The 20,590-nt window shown below is 41.0% G+C and overlaps 1 protein-coding gene across 4 annotated transcripts in view; it reads left to right on the top strand.

Moving 5' to 3' along the window:
• Positions 1-13,305: 13,305 nt before the first annotated feature.
• Positions 13,306-20,590, top strand: part of cacna2d3a (calcium channel, voltage-dependent, alpha 2/delta subunit 3a) — a 109,435-nt gene continuing 102,150 nt past the window's right edge. For all 4 annotated transcript variants that reach the window (XM_068732917.1, XM_068732914.1, XM_068732916.1 and 1 more), the window contains exons 1-2: positions 13,306-13,835; positions 14,166-14,247. In XM_068732917.1, coding sequence (XP_068589018.1) covers positions 13,711-13,835; positions 14,166-14,247 — 207 coding nt within the window. In that variant the 5' untranslated portion in view covers positions 13,306-13,710. The remainder of the gene's footprint in view (positions 13,836-14,165; positions 14,248-20,590) is intronic.

Raw genomic sequence — 20,590 nt, 5'->3', positions numbered from 1 at the left:
AAACAAAGGATTCTCACAGAGCGGATGCAGCTGTAACACAGAGACGTGGAAGTATGGAAATATTTCATTTTTTCGCTGAGACTCGACCAAAAGTGAGTACAATATTCCATAAAGCTGTGTGACTTTTCTGTGTTTGATGCTGAACAGCTCTGCGATGGTTTACCGGGGAGAGAAATGGAATATATCGCTGTAATCTGTGTCAAACGGACATGCTTTTTTACGCTGCTCTTCCGGAGCTAGCACGTTGCTAACGATCAGTAGCAGCTGTTTTCTCTGGTCAGTTATGGAGTTATGATTTATGATATTTTGTTATTTGGAAACTTGCCGTATGGGAGATGTGTTTGTCTCATGTAGAAGTGACCTAGTTCATGTTGTTCCCAGGTCGCTGAGGTTTCTCCAGAACTATAACATCATTATATTCGTTCTTCGTGGGTTCTTTGGCAGTCAATTTGTACACTAGACAGTGTACAATTTTTGGACTTTTGCGTCCAAATGGGGGACCCTCGAGTTTAAAAGGTTGAGAGCTTGCTATTTTTTTGTACATATTTTTTTAGATTAAACATGTTTGCACTGCTGAGGAATGTGAGACATTTAGCCACAGTTTTGGACACGATGTAAACTAATTACTGACAGTCTTGATCTAGGACTGATAGATTTGGAATAAATGTATTCTTTAATATCATATCTTACATGAAGCTATTGAACATTTACTCGACAATGTTTAATACTTTCGTTCATTCCTAGATTCACGACTATTGAGCAGTTCTTTACTGGTGAGTGATGTTTGAAGACTGTCTGTAACATAAAATACATTGTCAACGCATGGAGCTATGCAGTATTTTATTTGCAAGGTTTAGTTGACGTTAATGCTTTCTTTCACCCACAGATTGACAGCTATTGAGCAGTTCTTCACCGGTGAGTGATGTCAGTAGCATCAAGTACCATGAAAATGTAACCCTGGCTAACCCTACCTGACATGTTTTGAATATGCATGATTATTAAATAGATCAATGTTTTTTGATAAAATACTTTGTGTGAAGCATTTATAGTTACGTGTGAATCTCACTGTTTTTTTTTTTTCGGTTATAGACAAACGATTCACCACCCAGATCTCCATCTTTACTCCATCACGTCACCTTTTCAGCTAAGTAGTTTCTTTCGGGCTAATAGGTAATATTGACAAATTGCTCAACGTTCAAGAGTCTTTGTAGTGTTTGTCAAATAATTACAAGGATGTTTTTAAGACACTTCAAAATTGCACACGTAATAGGATTTTTTTTTCTTCTAAACAAGCTTTAAAGGTACACTTTTGACAAAAGTGAAGTCAGGTTTTACTTTTTTTTTTTTTTTTTCATTTTCTAAGTAACATTTTAAATTGATTTATTTTGCAGTGAAACCTGAAAAGGCATCCACTTTTACAGTTGTGCATCTCAGTAAGTGTGGCAGATTTTACTAAGTGCTCATCAATAATTTGTTTTGAGGAGCTATTTACTGTATTTTCTTTGTTTTTTAGGTTTCCTGTGTTCAGCATCTTCAAGACAGAATAACTTAAATTTTCACATTTTCTATACATTTATTAATTTGGATTAAACAACAGTGTTAGATTAGGTTAGATTTTAGGATAGGTTTATAGTACATTGTATTTTTCTTTAGTTTACTTTGTTAGATTCAACTAGTTTAGGGCACAAAAGGATAGTTATAAAGACAGCATATTATTTTTGCTATTAGCCTTTCTGAATTTCATATTGTGATTGAAATTAACATATTTGGTCAATTTGTACACTTGACAGTGTACAATTTTTGGACTTTTGTGTCCAAATGGGGGACCCTTGTCCCTAAAAGGTTAATCTATTGACACAATTATTTATCTCAATGTCAGGCTACTGAGGAGGCCTGGGTGAAGGAGAAAATGCCAAAAAACTCTGGGCGCTGGTGGTTCTGGAGAAAGAGCGGCGTAAAGCAGGTACTGAATGTGTGACTTTTAGAAAGTCTTTCAGATAAAGTCACACTGTGTGTTCACAGCAAGCGGCAACCTCCTGTTCTGAAAAGTTAAGCCAATGTTGTAGTGCCTTAAACTTGCATTCTCTCTAATCGCCATCAGGGGGCGACAAAAATAAGTTAGATTGTATGAGAAATGACCTTACTTCTCACTTGACACCTTGAGGTTGTCTGCTATTAACCTGAGGTGAAATTATTTTGTAGCTATGCACCGTTTTCTCTAAAATCTATTCTGAAATTATACAAATTGTCTCATGAATGTGATTTGAAGTCAGCTCATGCACGCGATTTTGAATGGCTTTAATTTTGAAATGCTACATCAGAATGTCCTGGTTCTCTCTGAGTGGCACCTTGAGGTTGTCTGCTATTAACCTGAGGTGAAATTATTTTGTAACTATGCACAGTTTTCTCTAAAATCCCATCTAATTGAGTTTATTGTCTCAATCTCTAGTTTCAAGTCTTCTTCAATACAGCATGATGTTCATTTAGTAAATTTTGGTCCAATTTTGCGTAAAATAGACAATAAAGCGTTCGGTGATAGCTCCACCTTCTCATGTCACTTCTGGTTGCGCAGAACCAAGATGGTGACGGCCAAAGGGCTGAACCCGAGGCTTCAAAACTGTAGTTGACAAGCCAATGGGTTAGGGTATAGTGAAGGTCAGTGGGAATCCCACACTGTTTGAGTCACTTTGCATCGTAAATGATTCAAGTCAAATTAGAAACAGGTTACCCAAATGCGTCAGTAACCATAACATCACTATTTGACATTATCATGTAAAGAATGTCTAATAATGTCTCTCTTCAGTTATCATCAGAGACCAAGTTAGAGCTACAGGAGTCTCTGACCACAGAGAGCTCTGCCCTTCACCAGGCCCCAGAAACACAGTGAGTCAGCAACAAAGCTCCGACTACAGTCACTCACACACACACACACACACACACACACACACACACACACACACACACACACACCAACAAGCAGTGTTGGCTAAACATGTCCCACAGAGGCCTTATTAGCAGGTTAGTCATTTTGTGACTAATAAACTCAGTGTTAAGAACTCAGGAGCAATACTTTGAATATTGTTTGAACCAGCCAGCTGGGAGATTCTAGTTTGTGTTACTGTTCAGTGTTAAGCATGCATCCAGTTGTTGTGGAAAATAAGAAGTCAAAAGCATTCTGCTTATTTACTGTTGAACAAAGCAGAGTTACAGGCAGAGGAGGAGGTCTACTGCCCTCTGGTGACACTACATGATACTGCAGGGTGTTCTTGTTGACCCTGAATCACACACATCTATAAACATTGCAACATCGTTCTGTTATTCTGCTTATTTTGACATATATTTGTCTGTTTTCTGTCCAGCAGGCAGAAAGCAGCAGAGTGGTCCTCTCTTGAAGCTAAGAGAGGGGCCTAATGACGTCACCTTTAGCATAACCACTCAGTACCAGGGCACGTGTCGCTGCGAGAGGCACCATCTACCTGTGGAGCTGGGACGACAAGGTCATAATCTCCGACATCGACGGCACCATCACCAAGTACGAGAGAGTCGAAATGTTCATTCTCAGGCAGCAATAAGTCACACTGTCCTGTTCTCAGGCTGCTCACTGAGACTTTAAATCCTCCAACCCCATTCACAACATTTGTGTCAGAGTTTTTACTTTTTAGTAGATTTAGTATTTACTGCCCTGAATCTTTCTCTTCCCACAGATCAGATGTGTTCGGTCAGATTCTCCCTCAGCTCGGCAAAGACTGGACTCATCAAGGCATCGCCAAGCTGTACCACTCTGTGCACGAGTAAGATACAGATTGATTACCATTGTTAGCATTAACACATTATGTAATACTGTAATTAGACAAAATGTATTCTATTTTCACGGCCGAGAACGTCTGCGACCGTCAGACAACGCGCCCGCGAGTCGGATTTTTGTTTTGGATTTTCTTACATTGAGGACAAAAGAGGACAAAATCCTCAGTGTGTTTTGTGCAGCTTTTTGGCTCAAGAAAGCATGAAAGCCGTCAAAACTGAAGCGGCATTTGTTGGATCAATCCGCAGCGGATAAACTGAAAACTATACCTCTGTCAAATGAATGAATCAGTTATTTAACAAAAGGATGAACAAATCTAAATTAATTCACAACAACAGAGCAAATGCTGCATTGTTTGGACCAGTGAGTGGTAACATTACCTGTGAGAGCGTCGTAGTGTCCTCCATCGTTGACCAACACCTTGTTGAATCGAATGATCCCAACCTCTCTGTGGAACGGGGGAAGAGTCAGACCAGCGGAGAACGACACCCTCTCACCGTCTGTCCCTTTGGGCAGCTTGGACGAGGTCATCCTGCCGGGGGGTCCCGCCTCTCCGGTCTCCATCATAGGTGGCTGCTCCGGGGGAGCAACCGGCCTCGTAAGGCTCTTGCTTGAACCTTGGAGAGGTCCGGCGTCCTCCGCGGCAACCCGAACACCTGAAAAAGACAGACGGAGTGAGCGATGGCTGCAGGTCAGAGAGAGACGGATGTTTGGAGGCCGTGAATCAAGTTAAAAACAATCAAGTTATGAGCAGATGACACAAATGCCCATAGCTTATATATATTACAATAATTGACCTTTGGGCCAACTACAGTTATTTTACAAGAATGTAATTCCAACTGTAATTAAATGTTTTTTTCCCGTAGTAAATTGTGTCCATGCCGACTCACACTGACATGTTGACACCATTGAAGTTATTAACTACATTACACGTGTGCTTTTCTTCTAGTATGACAAGTTAAAGCTATTCTACTGAGGATGAAGGAAATATGACATACACCTTATAATAAAAACAGGGACGTGTAACCCTAACCTTTACCCTCCAAACAAGTACACTGACGTACTGTGTATATATATTGCGACGTCTTCGGGCAGTAGAAGCCACACTGTCAAAATTTCTTGCGAAATTTTCTTGTTAGAAATAATATTCCACAGCACTTCAGTGCCAGGGATTATTCTGCACTGTCAATCATTGCCTGGCCCAATGGGGCACTTTGATGTGCGTTAGGACTCGGTGAGTTGACTATTAATTGAACATCACAGTTAAGCCAATCACAGAGCTCCTCTTCCTCTATCAGCACAGCCGCAGTGAATGGCCTCATTTTAGCCTCTTGGGCATGTTATCATTGCAAATGAGTTGGTTATCAACAAGACAGCCGAGGCTATGGGGCTTAAACAAATAAACAGCCCAAGGGTGGATCAGAGGAGTTTCCCTCTATGCTGCTCTACAGAAGTTCAGTCATTTTGTTTAGAGCTGTGCTGGCTTGTTTTATGAATATGTGTATTTTGTTTTGGTTCTTGGACACATATTGAGTGCTGTAGAGATAAGTATTTGCTGAAAATAGCTTGTTTTGACAGTTGTGCCAAGTGCTTGGGCGGCATTTCGGAATCTGAAACAACAATAAAAAGCTAATATAACGACCGAAAGTGGGCTATGTTGTCACTTGATTTGCAGCTGTGTAGCACATTTGTTGGCAAACCAATACAGAGAAAGCAGATGGTAAGAAAGAGGTGTGCTATCAGCTCAGTCTCACTGTAATTTCCTGTATCATGCAGCATGACCCCATGCAAACAGTTCGCCTTTGAAGAATGATTTGGAAATATACATTTTAATAAAGTGCACTGCGGCATGGCCAGCAAGACACAAAAAATAAGATAAAAAATGAGATTGCCTATTTGTAATAAGCTGATGATAGAAGGGAGGGAGAAATAAAGGAGAGGCAGAAAATAATGGGGGTAAGGAGAGGACTTGTAACAGCAAGGTGTTTTTTCTTTAATTGAAGTGGCTGGGGAATGTAAAATGAAATGGCATGCTTTGGGCAAATCAACCGTGAACATGTTGTGAATGTAGAGCACTTTAACACCATTTATAATCTGCTACACAAAATAATGCAAATATCACAGACGTCTTTGCCGGCTGCCTGTTATTTCTCCACATAATGAAGCCACCTCTCCCATCAAGTCCTTTCTTTCAGGCAATCAGACAGCTGCTTGAGTCATTTCACATGGTTTGTTTGATGATGGAAAAGAAAATTGGCAAGTTTACTCCCAAATACAAAAGTCAGACTATCAACACAGTTTGTGCATTGGATTTTTTTTCATACTTTGTTGTAGAGAGGCGAAATCCTGCCCCTTTTGGTTGACCTTATTATGGAAAAAATATGTATAGATGTCAACGGCAAAGACACGTTTTTTTTTAAACTATTTGATTTGAGCCATGAATTACACATATGTTTGTCAATTTAAAAGATAATCAAGAAAGTTGCATTTTGTCATAGATTTGTTTTATAATATTTAGTTTTGTGTGAAACCGATCTGTGAACTACATCTCTTGTCTCGCTCTATATACGCCACCAACGGCAAAAAGGCAGATACCGTGGCTTGCTAGCTAGCTAGTTAACTAAGCCATCCATGTTCCACACATAAATGTACCGTTAACTTACCGTATCTGTTTAGCATGGGACTCTTTATCAGCAGGGATTCAAAAGAATGAGCAAGGCCCATTGTTTGTGTGAGTACAACCCCGGTACGAAACACACGGCAATCGTAGTTTCAGCGAGAGACATCACTTAAGCGACTTTGATTTCTAATTACATATTTTCAGTCTTATTCTAATATTCTACGACAAATTGGGAAATTTTCCTGACTTCGTTTGAATTGACAAACATCATATGAGTAATTCATGGCACAATTCAAAAGGGATCAAACAATAATTTGTCTTTACTGTTGACTACCTTATATATATTTTGTATATATCGAAATAAAATCCTGTGGTGGTCAGCTGGAAGGGGCGGGACTTTGCCTCTCTACTGCTGTGCACATCCACCAGCTCTCCTTTACCTCTCTCTGTCCTCTCATTTCTCACTCATCTCTTGTTTCCATAGTCTCTCTTTTCCACCATTCTATTTTTAGGTGGAGTGCCTTTAATTATGCATGTTGTCGTAGTGCTTTCAGTATTACTGTCGTTTAAGATGTGTGTGTGTGTGTGTGTGTGTGTGTGTGTGTGTGTGTGTGTGTGTGTGTGTGTGTGTGTGTGTGTATGTGTATGTGTGTATTTCTCGCATAATCTGTGCTTTCTGTGTGTTTACCCACTGCATCTGAACACAACCCCAGTGTTGGGACCTTGTAAAGTGTGGGCTATGAGATGCTTTGGCCTTCAGGAGACTGGCAGTGCAGACATGACAGTTTAGAAAAAGGGACGAGGAGACAGACTGGATGGATGATCATGCATGTGTACAGGCATACATACACATGTTGTTATAAAAGTTGTCAAAAAATTGTATAAAATTGTAAAACTGTAAAATTGACTGAATGTGCATCAGATTCTTTTAAATATTTAGTCATTGATTCCTAACTGCACTTTTTAATGACAAGAAAAATGGAGTGGTGAGACATAAAAAAAATAAAAACATGTAAATGATAAAAAAAAAGTGTTACAAAATTCAACGTGGTCATCAGTGTGCACCGTGAGATAGAAGCTACCCTGGCTCTTGCATTTCCTCACAAATCAGAAGTGTGACGAGCCATGCTGTTTTGTCACCAGGATGACACTCACTGATTTCCAACAAGACACACTCTAAACACCAGATTATATGTCCCGACAAACCTTCCTCTTCCTCTATACCTCTGTCATACCATGCTCCAGTTGCTTTCAATTTACTGGCCTGTCTTCCTGTAGCACCTTCTTGTTTCTCTCATTTATGCTTCAGCCTTTTAAAAGCAGATGGTGGTTTCCTCCCGTCTCTTTCGGTGTCTTCCTTTCACCTGTGTTTTCCAACTCCATCCTTTTCCCCCTCTCCCTGTACGTCCTTGTTTTCCCCTTTCCACGTTAAGCTCCATCCACCCTCTTTCTCTTCTGCTTCTTACATCTCCTCTACGACCATCTCTGTCCCTCCTCACCCCGGCGCTTCATTGTTTTGATATATGACCTAATTACTAGACTAATTGAGGTTCTTGTATAGCTGCCACACAGTTTGGTGGTGGGGAACTGTATCTGGTCGCCTCTATGACGTACGTGGAGGTCATGGTCAGTGTGCTTGTTTTGCCAAATATCCTCTTTCTCTGCTCAGCATGGTTCACAGGTACAATTACTCTCTCATCACAAGAAGATGAGCTTTGACTCACACAGATTATACCAATTCTTAACAAAAGAATATGCTAGTATTTGGCTCATGGTGTTCTTTGTCAACTACTGTATAGTGCAATAATTTGTCTTTCATAAATGGCCCAATGTTCTGATTCTTATCTCTGGGAAAAGGAAATAACTGGTGTATAATTGCTTTTAAACACAATTATGTTCACTAATATGCGTCCCATTCTGGCGATTTTTTTCAGTGACAAGTTAATCTTTGGTGTCCTTTTAAGAAAGCCTGAAGCACTCATTTCACTCTCTTCTCCTCCCTGCTTTTCACAGGATGTCTCCCCCTCTTCATTTCCTACTCTTTTCTTTTGCTGAACAAGCGATTTCTTTCTTTCACGACTGACTACTTGTCCGAAGACACCTGACGCAGTACTGTGCAGGTCTGTGTCCCCTCTCGATCATTTATCAAATATGTAAGTATACAATAACATACAAACATATAAGAAATGTATTAATTTCACTTTTTAAAAGGGGTATATATTTTTTAGATGTCCTTTGAAGAAGATCTCAGAGACCGAAGCCCCTTGTTGTTATTAGGAACTTTAAAGTATTAAGATAAAGACTTTTTGAGTACAACTTCTTTTACATCTACAAGGCGTGAAGACATTAAGTTGGATATTAGTTGTGTCATGAAAAGACTTCCAATCCAAACGCGGACAAAGCCCTTTGGTTCCTAAGCAGAGGGTGATTTCACTGAACTGTATCTGTTCAGTGAAGCTCACTAAAGTGCACACATAAAACAGTAAAAAAGGCCTGAGGACTTCAGGTTTATATTCTGCTCCTGGACGCTTTGGGGCCTTAAGCAGCTGTACTCTGCTTCAGCCTTAGGCCAGCTTTGCTCATGTTCTCAGGTAAAAGTTCTAGAGAAAATGGGAACATTAGCCATGATAGGGAGTCTCTTGCACCATTTATCCCAGGAGGAATTTCTGAACTTTTACCACTCACTACTGCTTCTCATTTTACAAACAAAAACATAATTATCATATGCATTTATATAGACGTTTAGTCTGGATTGGATTATTAAACATTTTAAAGATTTGATTTTATATTATAAATAACGAAAAGCTCCCAAGATGTGACTGAATTGGTGACATGCGGGGAAAAATCTTTCACACTCCTTTCTAAATGCGTAAAAATGGCATCTAAACATCCACAGCAATTTTCTAAAGAAAATCTGCCAGTCTGGAAATTAGGCTACCTTTCATCAGCACCGAAGGGAACCCAAGTTAATCTCTGTGCATAAGCTTTTTAATCATCTATTCAACCTAGTGTACTGTATGTTGACATCCACTATGGAGAATGATTTTTCCCAAAAGCGTTCATTCACTTTCCATCTGCTGGAACATTCCTTTTTAAAGAACTTACTTGTCGGAGTGCAGTCTTTGCCAGCATCAGAGATCAAATGATTAATTCAAGGACACAGTGTCAAGGAAAAAGCCCAGAATCATTCATTCTCCCTGTCCTGCTTTCACAGATGGCACACCAGGCATAAGCTCACCTCTCTCACGTTGTTGTGTCCACTGCCCCCTGCTGTTCATCGGGGCAAAGTTCGGTGTATTTTGTCCTTGTTTTCCGAGCCCATGAATCTTGTATGCGGTGGCTATTTTTGATCCATGACGGTGCATATTCCACAGGCAGCTGTGTTCCATCTCATGAAATACAGTCGTCTGTTTCTCTGCCAGTGCTGATGGAGGAAAGACTGTGGGATCTCATTATTAATTGAATTAAGGGAGGTATTTCTGGAGCAAGGTGAGTTTGGAGCCTGGAAACAAAGAATTATTTATGGTGTGCTTTGAAATTCCTGGGCGCTAATGGGACTGAGCCCATCACTGTCTATACAGATAAGAACATCAATGCTCACACTTATACACACCCCCCCGCCTTCTAGTGTGGATACAAACCAGCCTGGATAGAGATGCTTTGGCTCAGCGATAACTATGAAATATAACAACATCATCCCATGATTTAACGGATGTAATAGAAGATACATGACTGGATGTCTTTTAGCTAGACCTGAAGGATGGAACTGTGGCATCTCTCTGTTTAGGGTGACCACAGTTGGGAAAAACTCAGTTTGACCAGTACCATTTCCTAAAAAGCCCTGTGTTGTATTATCAAGGCCTGTCCCTCTGGTGCTGAAATCCCACATAAATGTAGGTATTATGCTAAAATTTAGGGTAAAAGATTGTTGGCAAAAGTCCAGTTAAAAACCTGCGTATTTAGGGAGCATGATTAAAAAAAGAAAAATCATATATGCTCATTGAAGTATCAGTGTATCCAGTTAAATCATGCCAGCACGCCCACCCTTTTCCACTGATCCTTTATTCCGTAGGGTTATGCAAAATTGACCTTGGTGCTAATGAGCTGCCAGAGATACGGGATAGCTGGTAGGCCTTAGGTCAAACTAAGCACATCAGAAAAGGAAACATGGCCATAGTGATGAAGCACTTGCGCTATAGCCTCATGTAGTTTGTATAATATTCTGTCCAAGACTTTTTTCATGGGGGAAGAGCCATAGGGGGGGATTAAAAGCCATCCCTATTGGATGGTAAAGGAAGAAAAAATGTCAGAAAGTTTCTCTCTCTGCTGAAACGCCAGGTACAGCCCAGTTACCATCAGCTTGGGTACACTCTGCTCTCCAAAATTAGGTGTGATTACAGCATTCAGAAGTGAAGAAATGGAGGGTTAAAGGAGAAACAAGAGGGGTTGTGGGCGTGGGAGGATGGAAAGGAGTACTGGGTCATTAGTCTTTGATGTTTTTTCCTCTGATGTGACCCGTGACTAATTCTTCTCCACATTTTTTCATAAAGTGTGTACGTGCAGGACTTTATTATCTATGAATACATTAATAAATCAATCTATCAATGCATTATTTTCCTCATGTATTCTAATAATGTCATAAAGGTTATGCTCACCACGTTAAAAACCTCATCCCCATGGCGACTGCATGCTACGCCTTGGTTTCAAGGTTGACTATAGTGTGTAAAAGAATTCCTCGCTAATCCAGACTTTAGCCTCCTACCTCAACGCCCCATCCATCCAGAAAATCTCCTGAGACACGCATGCCTCTACAGCTCACATGCGTGAATCTAGGAAGTATGAGGAAAAGTCGTCTCCTAGCTGAACCTTACATATATTTAGACCAAACTTTTGTGTGAAATCGACATGGTAAATAATTAACCTGTCATTGAAACAAGATGAGGAGGAAAGAGATCTGGAGGGGACAACAGCCAAAGGACCAGGATGGGATTGAAATAACATACAAACCTGAAGACATAAATACTTATCCTGTCCACCCTGTAGTCCTGATACTGAAGACTTCCTTGAACTGAACTGCGCAGATGCTTTTCTTAATTTGTTTCCCATACTTTACCGTGGTTTTTATTTGGCCATTCAATCCATTTACTGTAGCTGCTATTATTCTGACCACATAGTACTGTCAAGTGAAATGGCCCTGCCTTGCTCAGTTATATTCCTGTACACAATAACACTTCTCTCCCAGGAACTCTCAGGGTAGACTTTAGCCTTGAGGATAAAAACTCCCATTCACCAAAGAAAAATCAGTCCGACTACAACAGCTGCTTTTTGTGTTTTTATTTTTGCAGCTTTGCAGGGGATAAGGAAAGCTGTCTTTAATGCTGTATGCTATATGTCACATGCTCCATCTCTGTCCACCAGGTAACACCAGATACAGTATGAACTAACATGCAGAGACAAAAGGAAGAGGTGATGCTCCGAATGAAGAAGGTAAACACCATATAAATGGACATTTCACTTCAAAGGTTCTCACAACATGTGTGCATGAAAAAACAACAACTTAAAACCGCTAAACAAGACAGAACATGAGCTGAGCTTTATCTCCATAATAGAAGTATATGTATGGAAAAAATACTAATTTGAAATACATTAATTTAGTGCTTTGCATATACACACGCACACACACACACACACACACACACACACACACACACACACACACACACACACACACACAGTCATACATAAGGTTGGCTAAATGTTTCATGGGTAAACTGAATAATGCTGTCAGTTTAAATCAATTGTCGGTTTAAAAGAATATTACTAATGTATGGTATATTGCCAATTGTTAGGTGAACGATTGGTGTTTTGTGATGGATTGAGTAGGGGTTTTGCTTTCATCTATTTAAGAATGATCACACAGCAACTGTTAACAATTTACAACACAAATTGAATACATATCATCCCATGTAATCCTGTGTTTATATGCCACACATAATCTAACTTATTTTGCAGAATGTATACACAGTTTTGTAAGTTTTGCTTTAAATTAGAAAAGCCTAGATGTGACGTTGACTCTATATACTTCTGCATGTGTTTAGACTCTTATTAGAGGTCTGAACCAACAATGTTTTTTTTTGTGGGTTTGACTGACAAAGACCAGCTGTTTCACATTGATGAAATAAGTCAAAGGTGAGTCTTCTAGTGTGAAAGAGGTAATCCTGTAAACAGGGCACCACTTCTCCCCATCCAATGCTTTGCCGGAGTCCTTCCAGCTCTATGTGAAATGCGATCCGTTGCATGGGGTCCGACGCCTGGGGGCTCTCATCCTCTTTTGCAGCCCATATGCCCACACACTGCCAGTGCCACGTCACTGCTGCAAAGTGCATTCATTTGACATGCTTTTGTGCAGCTTAACGGACTTGTCGTGTGGTCCTTCCCTCTTCCACCAAGAGTCTGCACATCCCCACTACCTTCTGTGTCTTTTTACGCACACACACTTTCTTTTGTCTTCTCCCTCTCTGTCTTTCGTCAGCACTTTGGCAGTAATTCATGCTTCAGTGAACTGGGCATACAGTGCATGACTTGATCTGACATGAAAGCTAAAGGCTAGCTATTATAGCCCTGTATTAAAGCCCATAAGTGGGGAGGAGAGAGATAGACAGAAAGAGAGAGAGAGGCAGAAGTATGGCGTAATTCAACAACAATAACAGCATCCTCAGTAGCCTATCCTCAGATCCTGGGAGTAAGGAGGAGAGAGAGAGGCAGAGAGAGAGAGGGGCAAAGAGAGAGAGGCAGTGAGAGAGGAGGCTAGTCGCATCACTCCAGAGGAGTAGGCGTGCTCTTGTGCGCTGCATCGTTTGATGATCTCCCCGGTTCCCCATGAACCTCTGCTCTCTTGCTCTCTGCGGGTGAGGTCGGTCAAACAAAAAGCGACCGAGCGGACTTTCCCTGCCCTGCCGGAGGAGTCGAGCTCCACTTTCAGGCAGCAGAGCCGCGTGCGCCGCACCGGTCAGCGGGGCCACACCGCGACACTTTGGATAACTCACACAGCTGAGGATCCGGCCGTTTGCCAAGGCGCATCGCTCATCTGCGTCCCGCACCAAGAACATCTGAACACATTGCCATGAACGATTTAGTCAGACAGCGTACGTGACTTTTGTCTACCTCCATTTCCCCCTTTTTCTTTTTCTTTTTTTTTGGATTCTCTGGAGGGGGGAAAAACAATCCACGGTGGCAGCATAAGCCCAAAACTCGCTGTGTGCGCGTAGGGAGGGTATCTTTGCCCAAGATGCAGGTGGATCGGAGCTGTGTGATTTCCAGTGCGTGGTGTGTGTGTCTCCTTTTACTTTTCTCAACTCTAAGCACCAGGGTCAGTGAGGTGGGAGGCACCCACCAAAGCATCCCTCCGTCCGTGTAAGTAGATGCTGTTTTACGCATCACTCGAAACTTCCAAGTTTAAAGAAGACCTTGATTAAAAAATACTCCAGCTGCACAAGTGCCCAAGCAATATTGCATGGCTTATTGCGATTTGTTGTTGAATAATTTCCGCCGCCGTTTAATGGTGTATTTGTTGAGTGTGATGCCTCCTCTTTTTTTTCAAATGTCTATTTGTTGTATATCAGTAGTTTTGAAGTCAGCCTGTTCATTATTAATCTTAATTGTGGCCTGTTCCTCCATATATTTCACAAGTGTTTCTAATTCCTTGCATGTCTGTGTGTGCTGTGTTTGTGTGGCCGTCTGCAGGGTGAAGCTGTGGGCTTCAGCTTTTGGTGGGGAGATGAAGTCCATCTCGGCAAAGTACTCCGGCTCCCAGCTGCTGCAGAAGGTGAGTGGTTTTATTGTCTGATTTCAACTTCAGGTGTCAAATTGAAAGTACACCCTGTAAGCTCAGTATTCTTAAAATATTATTCAAATGTCCACATGACTGAACTTGAGCAGGCTTTTTTGTGGGCACTTTGACACAAATATTTGAGTAGAGGAGAAGATATTTTCTTTTTAAATGGAGCCTTATTGTCCTTGAAATATGTTTTTTATTTGAAAAAATATGTGTACACCGTCCTGCAGTGTACCCAGGGACGCACACTGTACTCCAGATATTTTTTTGCCAAGCTGAAATTATGTGATACTGCTGGTTTATTTAAGAGCTTGTAGAACATTATTGAGAGACTTTTAAAATTGCATTGTGGGTGTGAAAAGGCCAGTTTATGAGAGGAAATGACTGCTGTTGAGTAATTTTTGAATTGAGAGAAATGTCACTCTTCATCTCTTAAACTGCAGGATCCATGCTTTTTAGCCACTTGAGAATCTGTAATGCTTGACGACTAGGTAGGCACAGATTTAAAAGCTTATTCGGAAAATGCACTCTTTAAATGGGTGTCCAATTCACAAGCTCTCTGGCAGATGCATTCACGCACGGACACACGGACAGACAGACACACACACACACACACACACACACACACACACACACACACACACACACACACACACACACACAGATATACTCTCCGGAAAGCAATTTTTTTTTTTGCTAAGCAACTGAATGTTCCTCACATTTCTAACACCCTCTTTACTCTTTTCGTACCTCTCTGCAGTCTGTTCCCATCCCGCTTCCACTCTGCTTTGTGGCGTTATAGTGCAAAATTTGAGCGTGATGGAATGCAAATTTCCCTAATGGAGGGTCAGTTGATGAAGCATGAGTTAAAACTGGCTAATGGATAGCCGGTGGATAAAGGGCCAAGCCGCAGCTAACCTCTCAGCGGGTGCACAGACACAATGTTGTGCTTGGGGCCGTCAGTTACAGGGTCCCGTCGGATGCATAGACCCACTGTGGTGTGTGGCTGCTGTTTGGTGTCACACGGGCCAAACTAGCGATCTGACACAAAAACTTACACATGTACCCTTTACATGAGTGCACACACAGCATGCCCCCTCCCCCCTCCCTCCCTCCCACACACATACAGTAGATGTAGCACATGACACACACGCACTGCATGTTCACAAGCACAGTCACATAGACACATATAGGCCTATTGTGTGGATTTCATCAGCTGCTCGGAAGCCAGAGGAGTGGCGTTATCTTGTTGATAGGATAAAAATTGTTCCCCCCTCTCATCTTTTTCTGCCTTCGAAAAAAAGATAACCCTCCCACAGAGTGACGACCTCTTTATGAAATGCAAATGAGGGCCGCAGGGTTAATTGAGCACAAAAAAGACTCAAGACCTCTTTGTGGGAAAAGTGCATCTTTGACACCAAATGTTGCAAGTATTGTTCCCTGTGCCCACTTGCTGGATCTCACAGCATTGTGGTGTACAGGGTTTATAGATGCTCACCGTCCTGTGTGTTTTCCCTTTTTGTGTGTCCGGTACAGTCTAGCAGCTCTTGTCCAGGAACTCTGAGGAGGGACCACAGTTTCCCCGAGGGCAAATGCTTTTAAATAGGCAGAAAGAATGAGGGATACACACTGGTGTACATAGAGAGGAGGAGGGTACTGAGGAGAAAAGACCAAGGCTTGTGTGTGTGTGAGAGAGAGAGAGAGAGAGAGAGAGAGAGAGAGCGAGAGAGAGAGAGCGTGTGTTTGTTTCCCCTGGGCAAGGGACAGATATACTCAGTCTCCCTTCAGTTATTTCTCTGACCCTATAGTGTAACAAAACTCCCTTGGAAAGCACCATACCTCTGTATGAGACTCACTCACTCACTCACTCACTCACACACACACACACACACACACACATACACACACACACACACACACACACACACTATGCATACAACTTAACCTGAATCATGCTGCATAAATAGCCAAACATAAGGAATTATTTGACAAAAGGTGGACCAGTGGCTGGGTAGTTCAATTATTATAACCTGCCTCATGACGATGCACAAATGTAATTGTTACAGTACACAACTTTTTGTTAAGCAACCACAGAATTAACATGATGACAATACGGTGCTCTTGAGGTTTTATGTTTTAATCAGAATTTCTGTACAGTAGTTTTAAAGTCGTGCACCGACTGTGGCCTGTACTTTTACTTTGTGTTCCAAGATGCCAAAAATGTCACAGTTTCTCTGTTGACTCTGCATTAATTAGATTTTTGCTTTTACTTCCAATGTAATCACCTTGAATGAGAGATATTCTTAAAAAGTTCAACATAAATGACTTTCTGAGATAATTCATATAGACGCTTTCACAGGTTTGTAGGCTAAATATTTGACAAATGTATGACTTGAAATAGTCAAGTATTACATGACTACTAAGTTGTAAAACAATTCACAGAAGGGCATGAGTACAGAAATGATTTAAATCTAATCATTTGAATATAAAGACAGAAATTTTAAATATTTTTTTAAAATCCAGTTGGACCAGATTTGGCCTTTGATCCAAACCCCCTTCTCCTCTTTCTTCTCCTCTACTGTCCTGAGCTGTCGTCCCTTCTCATGCCACAGCCTGTTTCCTGTAGCCATCGGAAACAGCTCTTCTTTCAAGGTTATACCAGTAGGGCATGTGTGTGTGTGTGTGTGTGTGTGTGTGTGTGTGTGTCTGTGTCTGTGTCTGTGTCTGTCTGTGTCTGTGTGTGTGCACTTGTGTTATAGTCCCTGAAGAAGAACAAGAAGAAGAAGAAAAAAAACAACATGATCAATAAAGCCTTCAATTTGTTACACAAGTCAGACGTTAGCAAACGACACGTGCACATTGAACTCTGTATACACATACAAAGGAAAGGAGACTTTTGTTTGAAACACATTAAACATCTCCCACTGATAGTTAGAATTAGCTCTGTGTGTTTTACCCTCTTCACTGCTATTCTGTCGAAATCTTTAATTTCATGTATCATTGAGCAACCTGTCTATACGAGCCAGCCTGGCTGTGTCTGTGTCTGTGTCTGTGTGTGTGTGTGTGTGTGTGTGTGTGTGTGTGTGTGTGTGTGTGTTGTTGGCTGGACTAGTTTTCACCTCACTGATGTTATGGCTTTCTGGAATCAAAGTAGTGGGACATTATGCCACGCTGAAATAACTTCAAGCCTCTTGGTAATGGAAGATATAAGACAAATGATCATTCTGTGGGATCGCCACAGCGGCTGGCACGTCTGCTTCATATTTTTTTTTAAAGTATGAGCTGTAGGCAGCAGGCGTACCGTACTGTATGTCTTTGCAGCGTGTGTGTGTGTCTTAAATTTACATACCTACTAAAAGCATGCTCAATCACACATTCACACACACACCGTTTACACAGCAAAAGATCAGAGGATGATAGGAACAAGTAATGATGTGTGACCAAGAGTATGCTGGAATCGATTTGCCTGGATGGGGAAGACGAGTTTGTGTGTCTGGGTGTGTGAGCATGTATGGTGTGCTATACCGTTCTCCTTTTATTACCAAAGAGCTTGATGCTGCAAGCCACTGACATGTTGACATGCTGACAATATTCTTGAACAACGAGCAAAAGAAGACAAAGTGGAGTGGTTCCTCAACAACAAGCGGTAGATGAAAAATATCTATCAGTATAAAAGTCGTCCAGTGAAGTGAAGCACAACATACGTGTGCTGGGTTTATGGAGTATAGAGAGAAAGACGTCTTGAATACTATTTTTTTTCGGACTACTCTATACCGTAATAAACTTAACATCATTGTGGGGTATTTCTATAAAATACAATGTTATCACTGATTGAAAAATCTAAATTAATTTGTATAGCATCCTTTATAGTTAGTGCAAAAACCTATTATAACCTATATAAAAGCCTATTTTTGTCTGTACCAGTTAATTTGGCTTTATTTAATGGGCTGCCTGGCTGTCTATGTAATAAACCCAAGAGATCAGTTAATTTTGTTATGATTTACACACAACAGCAATTTGTTTTGAGCTATTGGAGACTTTCCTTCAAGACTTGTTTCATTGAAACAAAACGTAATACTACAGAAGGCACTTTGTCTGTATTGGAACAGACAAAGTGTATCTATTTGTGTTTTTAACATGTATTTCAATCACACTAACCAGATTTAAGGGTGTGACTAATTATGTAATTTAGAAGTGGAAATGATTATGCATGTCAGTTTTTCACGTTCATTGAAAATTAATTGCATATTCGGATGGCAACAGTGGGAAAATTAAGAATTGCTTATGAGTTTTTGTGGTGTTTTTTTTTTTTTTTTTTTTGATTTTCCACTCAGTGCTTTAAGTTTTAATTCGATTTAGCATTTTTCATTCCCAAATGTTATACATTGGTCATACTTGTTAAAAATAAATCAATGTAGTTTAAATGTTGTTTATTTCTTACACAAATTGTCCTTTTCAAATATTTCTAAAGAAAATGTTTTATTTGTGTTAGCGTAGATGTTAAGACATTAATTTGAAAAACTCAATGCTAGAATGATTTCAGTGTTATATTGTGGACCTATACATCTGGGAATTTTAATTACCAGAGGAGGCCTTTTCCCTCTACAAATACCCACACATTTCCTATAGTATAGTTTGTAAGATAATACTGTAGGGTATTTGTGGGGTGTTTTCAAATAAATAAATACAAAATATATAGTGAAGTGTTCAAGTATTTCTCCACCAGAATTACAGAAGGCTTATAGACAATCCTGCTGGAGATGTATTATGTGACTGTATTATTCTGGCTTTGGTGCTGTTTACTGTATAAGTTGCTGTGGTTCGACGTGTTGGGAAAAAAATATGAAACAGATAAGAGATTTCAACTAATTGGTAAAACTGAAACCTGAGTATTTAAAGGTATTAAAATAAGTTATTTTTTTAAAGTTATACTTATTTCTCTTTTTGCCCTCTATTTGCCTTTCTTGCCCATTGATGACTTTGTCTATGTGCGTGTGTGTGTGTGTGTGTGTGTGTGTGTGTGTGTGTGTGTGTGTGTGTGTGTGTGTGTGTGTGCTGGTGCCAGTCTGCTGCCAAGGGTAGGTGATGGCTGAAATGTTCCAGTGTAACAGTGTGTCAGTGAGGGGGTGACGGCTGCAGATTAGATTTAGCTTTGGGAAAATTGAATAGCTGTCAGGTTTGGTTCAGCACGGCTGGCGATGAGGTGAGTGAAGGGGGTGTGGAGAGGTGTGTACTGATGACTGTCCCTCTTCCCCTAACCTCCCCTAACCCTCCCATTTCTTCTCCTGCTTCTTTCCCCCTCCCACTCTTATTCTCATTGACCAAAGCATGATCTTGCTAAATTTGATTCTGCCACTGCTCGTAGAGCGTGAGGGAAGACAGAGGTGTGTGTGTGTGTGTGTGTGTGTGTGTGTGTGTGTGTGTGTGTGTGTGTGTGTGTGTGTGTGTGTGTGTGTGTGTGCGCGTGTGTTTGCGTGTGTGTAAGAGAATAAAAAGAGTGGAGAAAGATGGAGGAATGTCGTGTCCCAGAGTTAATTACAACGTTAGCAGGCGAGAGTGCAGCTTGTGCTGCTATCCTTTCATGTCCTAGCAGGCCAGCTTTAGCCAACACAGCCACTCACTCATACTGTAATTAGTGCTTTGTTGGTGAAAAGCATGAGAAAAGCCTCTGTAAATCAAACGCCCTGCCTTTACTGTAGAGAGGTCAGGAGCAAGGGAGCAAGGCCCTTTGCTACCGGATTAAAGAACTTAAATTTTTAAAGAGCACGACTGCTGACACTGTGTGTGGAGGCTTAGAAAATCGAGTGCCTTTTGATGACTTGTTGTGCGGTTTACCTATTTGCTTTATCCCCAATCTTTCTGACTAAGTTTATTTGCCAGTGTGAGAAGTGTTTGATTTAGTGGGTAATTTGCAAGGAAGTTGGTTTTTCTTCCCAGTTCCTTGAAGATTTTGCAGAAGATCCACATGCACACAGAGTGTTTTTCATACAGTGTACCACCTTGTGCTCTGTGCTGTTAGGATGATGAATTTGAACACTGAGGATACATATCCTCTGTCATCTGTCATTGGCTGTTCCGGTCTGACATTGCCTCTGTTGCCCAGCAGATAAAGAGCATCTCACCGTGGCTACACCGGACATTAACAGACGCACACAAGTATGCAAGCATACACACACACACACACACACACACACACACACACACACACACACACACACACACACACACACTCTCACAGATTTCTGTAATTATGACAGATTGTTGTGCTCTGGAATGGATTGCATGCAGAGAGTAAACATGAGCGAAACCTGGTAAAGGGGCGGGACGAGTACTA

Source organism: Cebidichthys violaceus, unplaced genomic scaffold (assembly GCF_023349555.1).
Source record: "Cebidichthys violaceus isolate CVI_PGR_0920_01 unplaced genomic scaffold, fCebVio1.0.p SCAF_6, whole genome shotgun sequence".
Taxonomy (NCBI): Eukaryota; Metazoa; Chordata; class Actinopteri; order Perciformes; family Stichaeidae; genus Cebidichthys; species Cebidichthys violaceus.
Note: the sequence above shows the minus strand (reverse complement) of the source record. Positions and strands in the feature narration are given on the sequence as shown.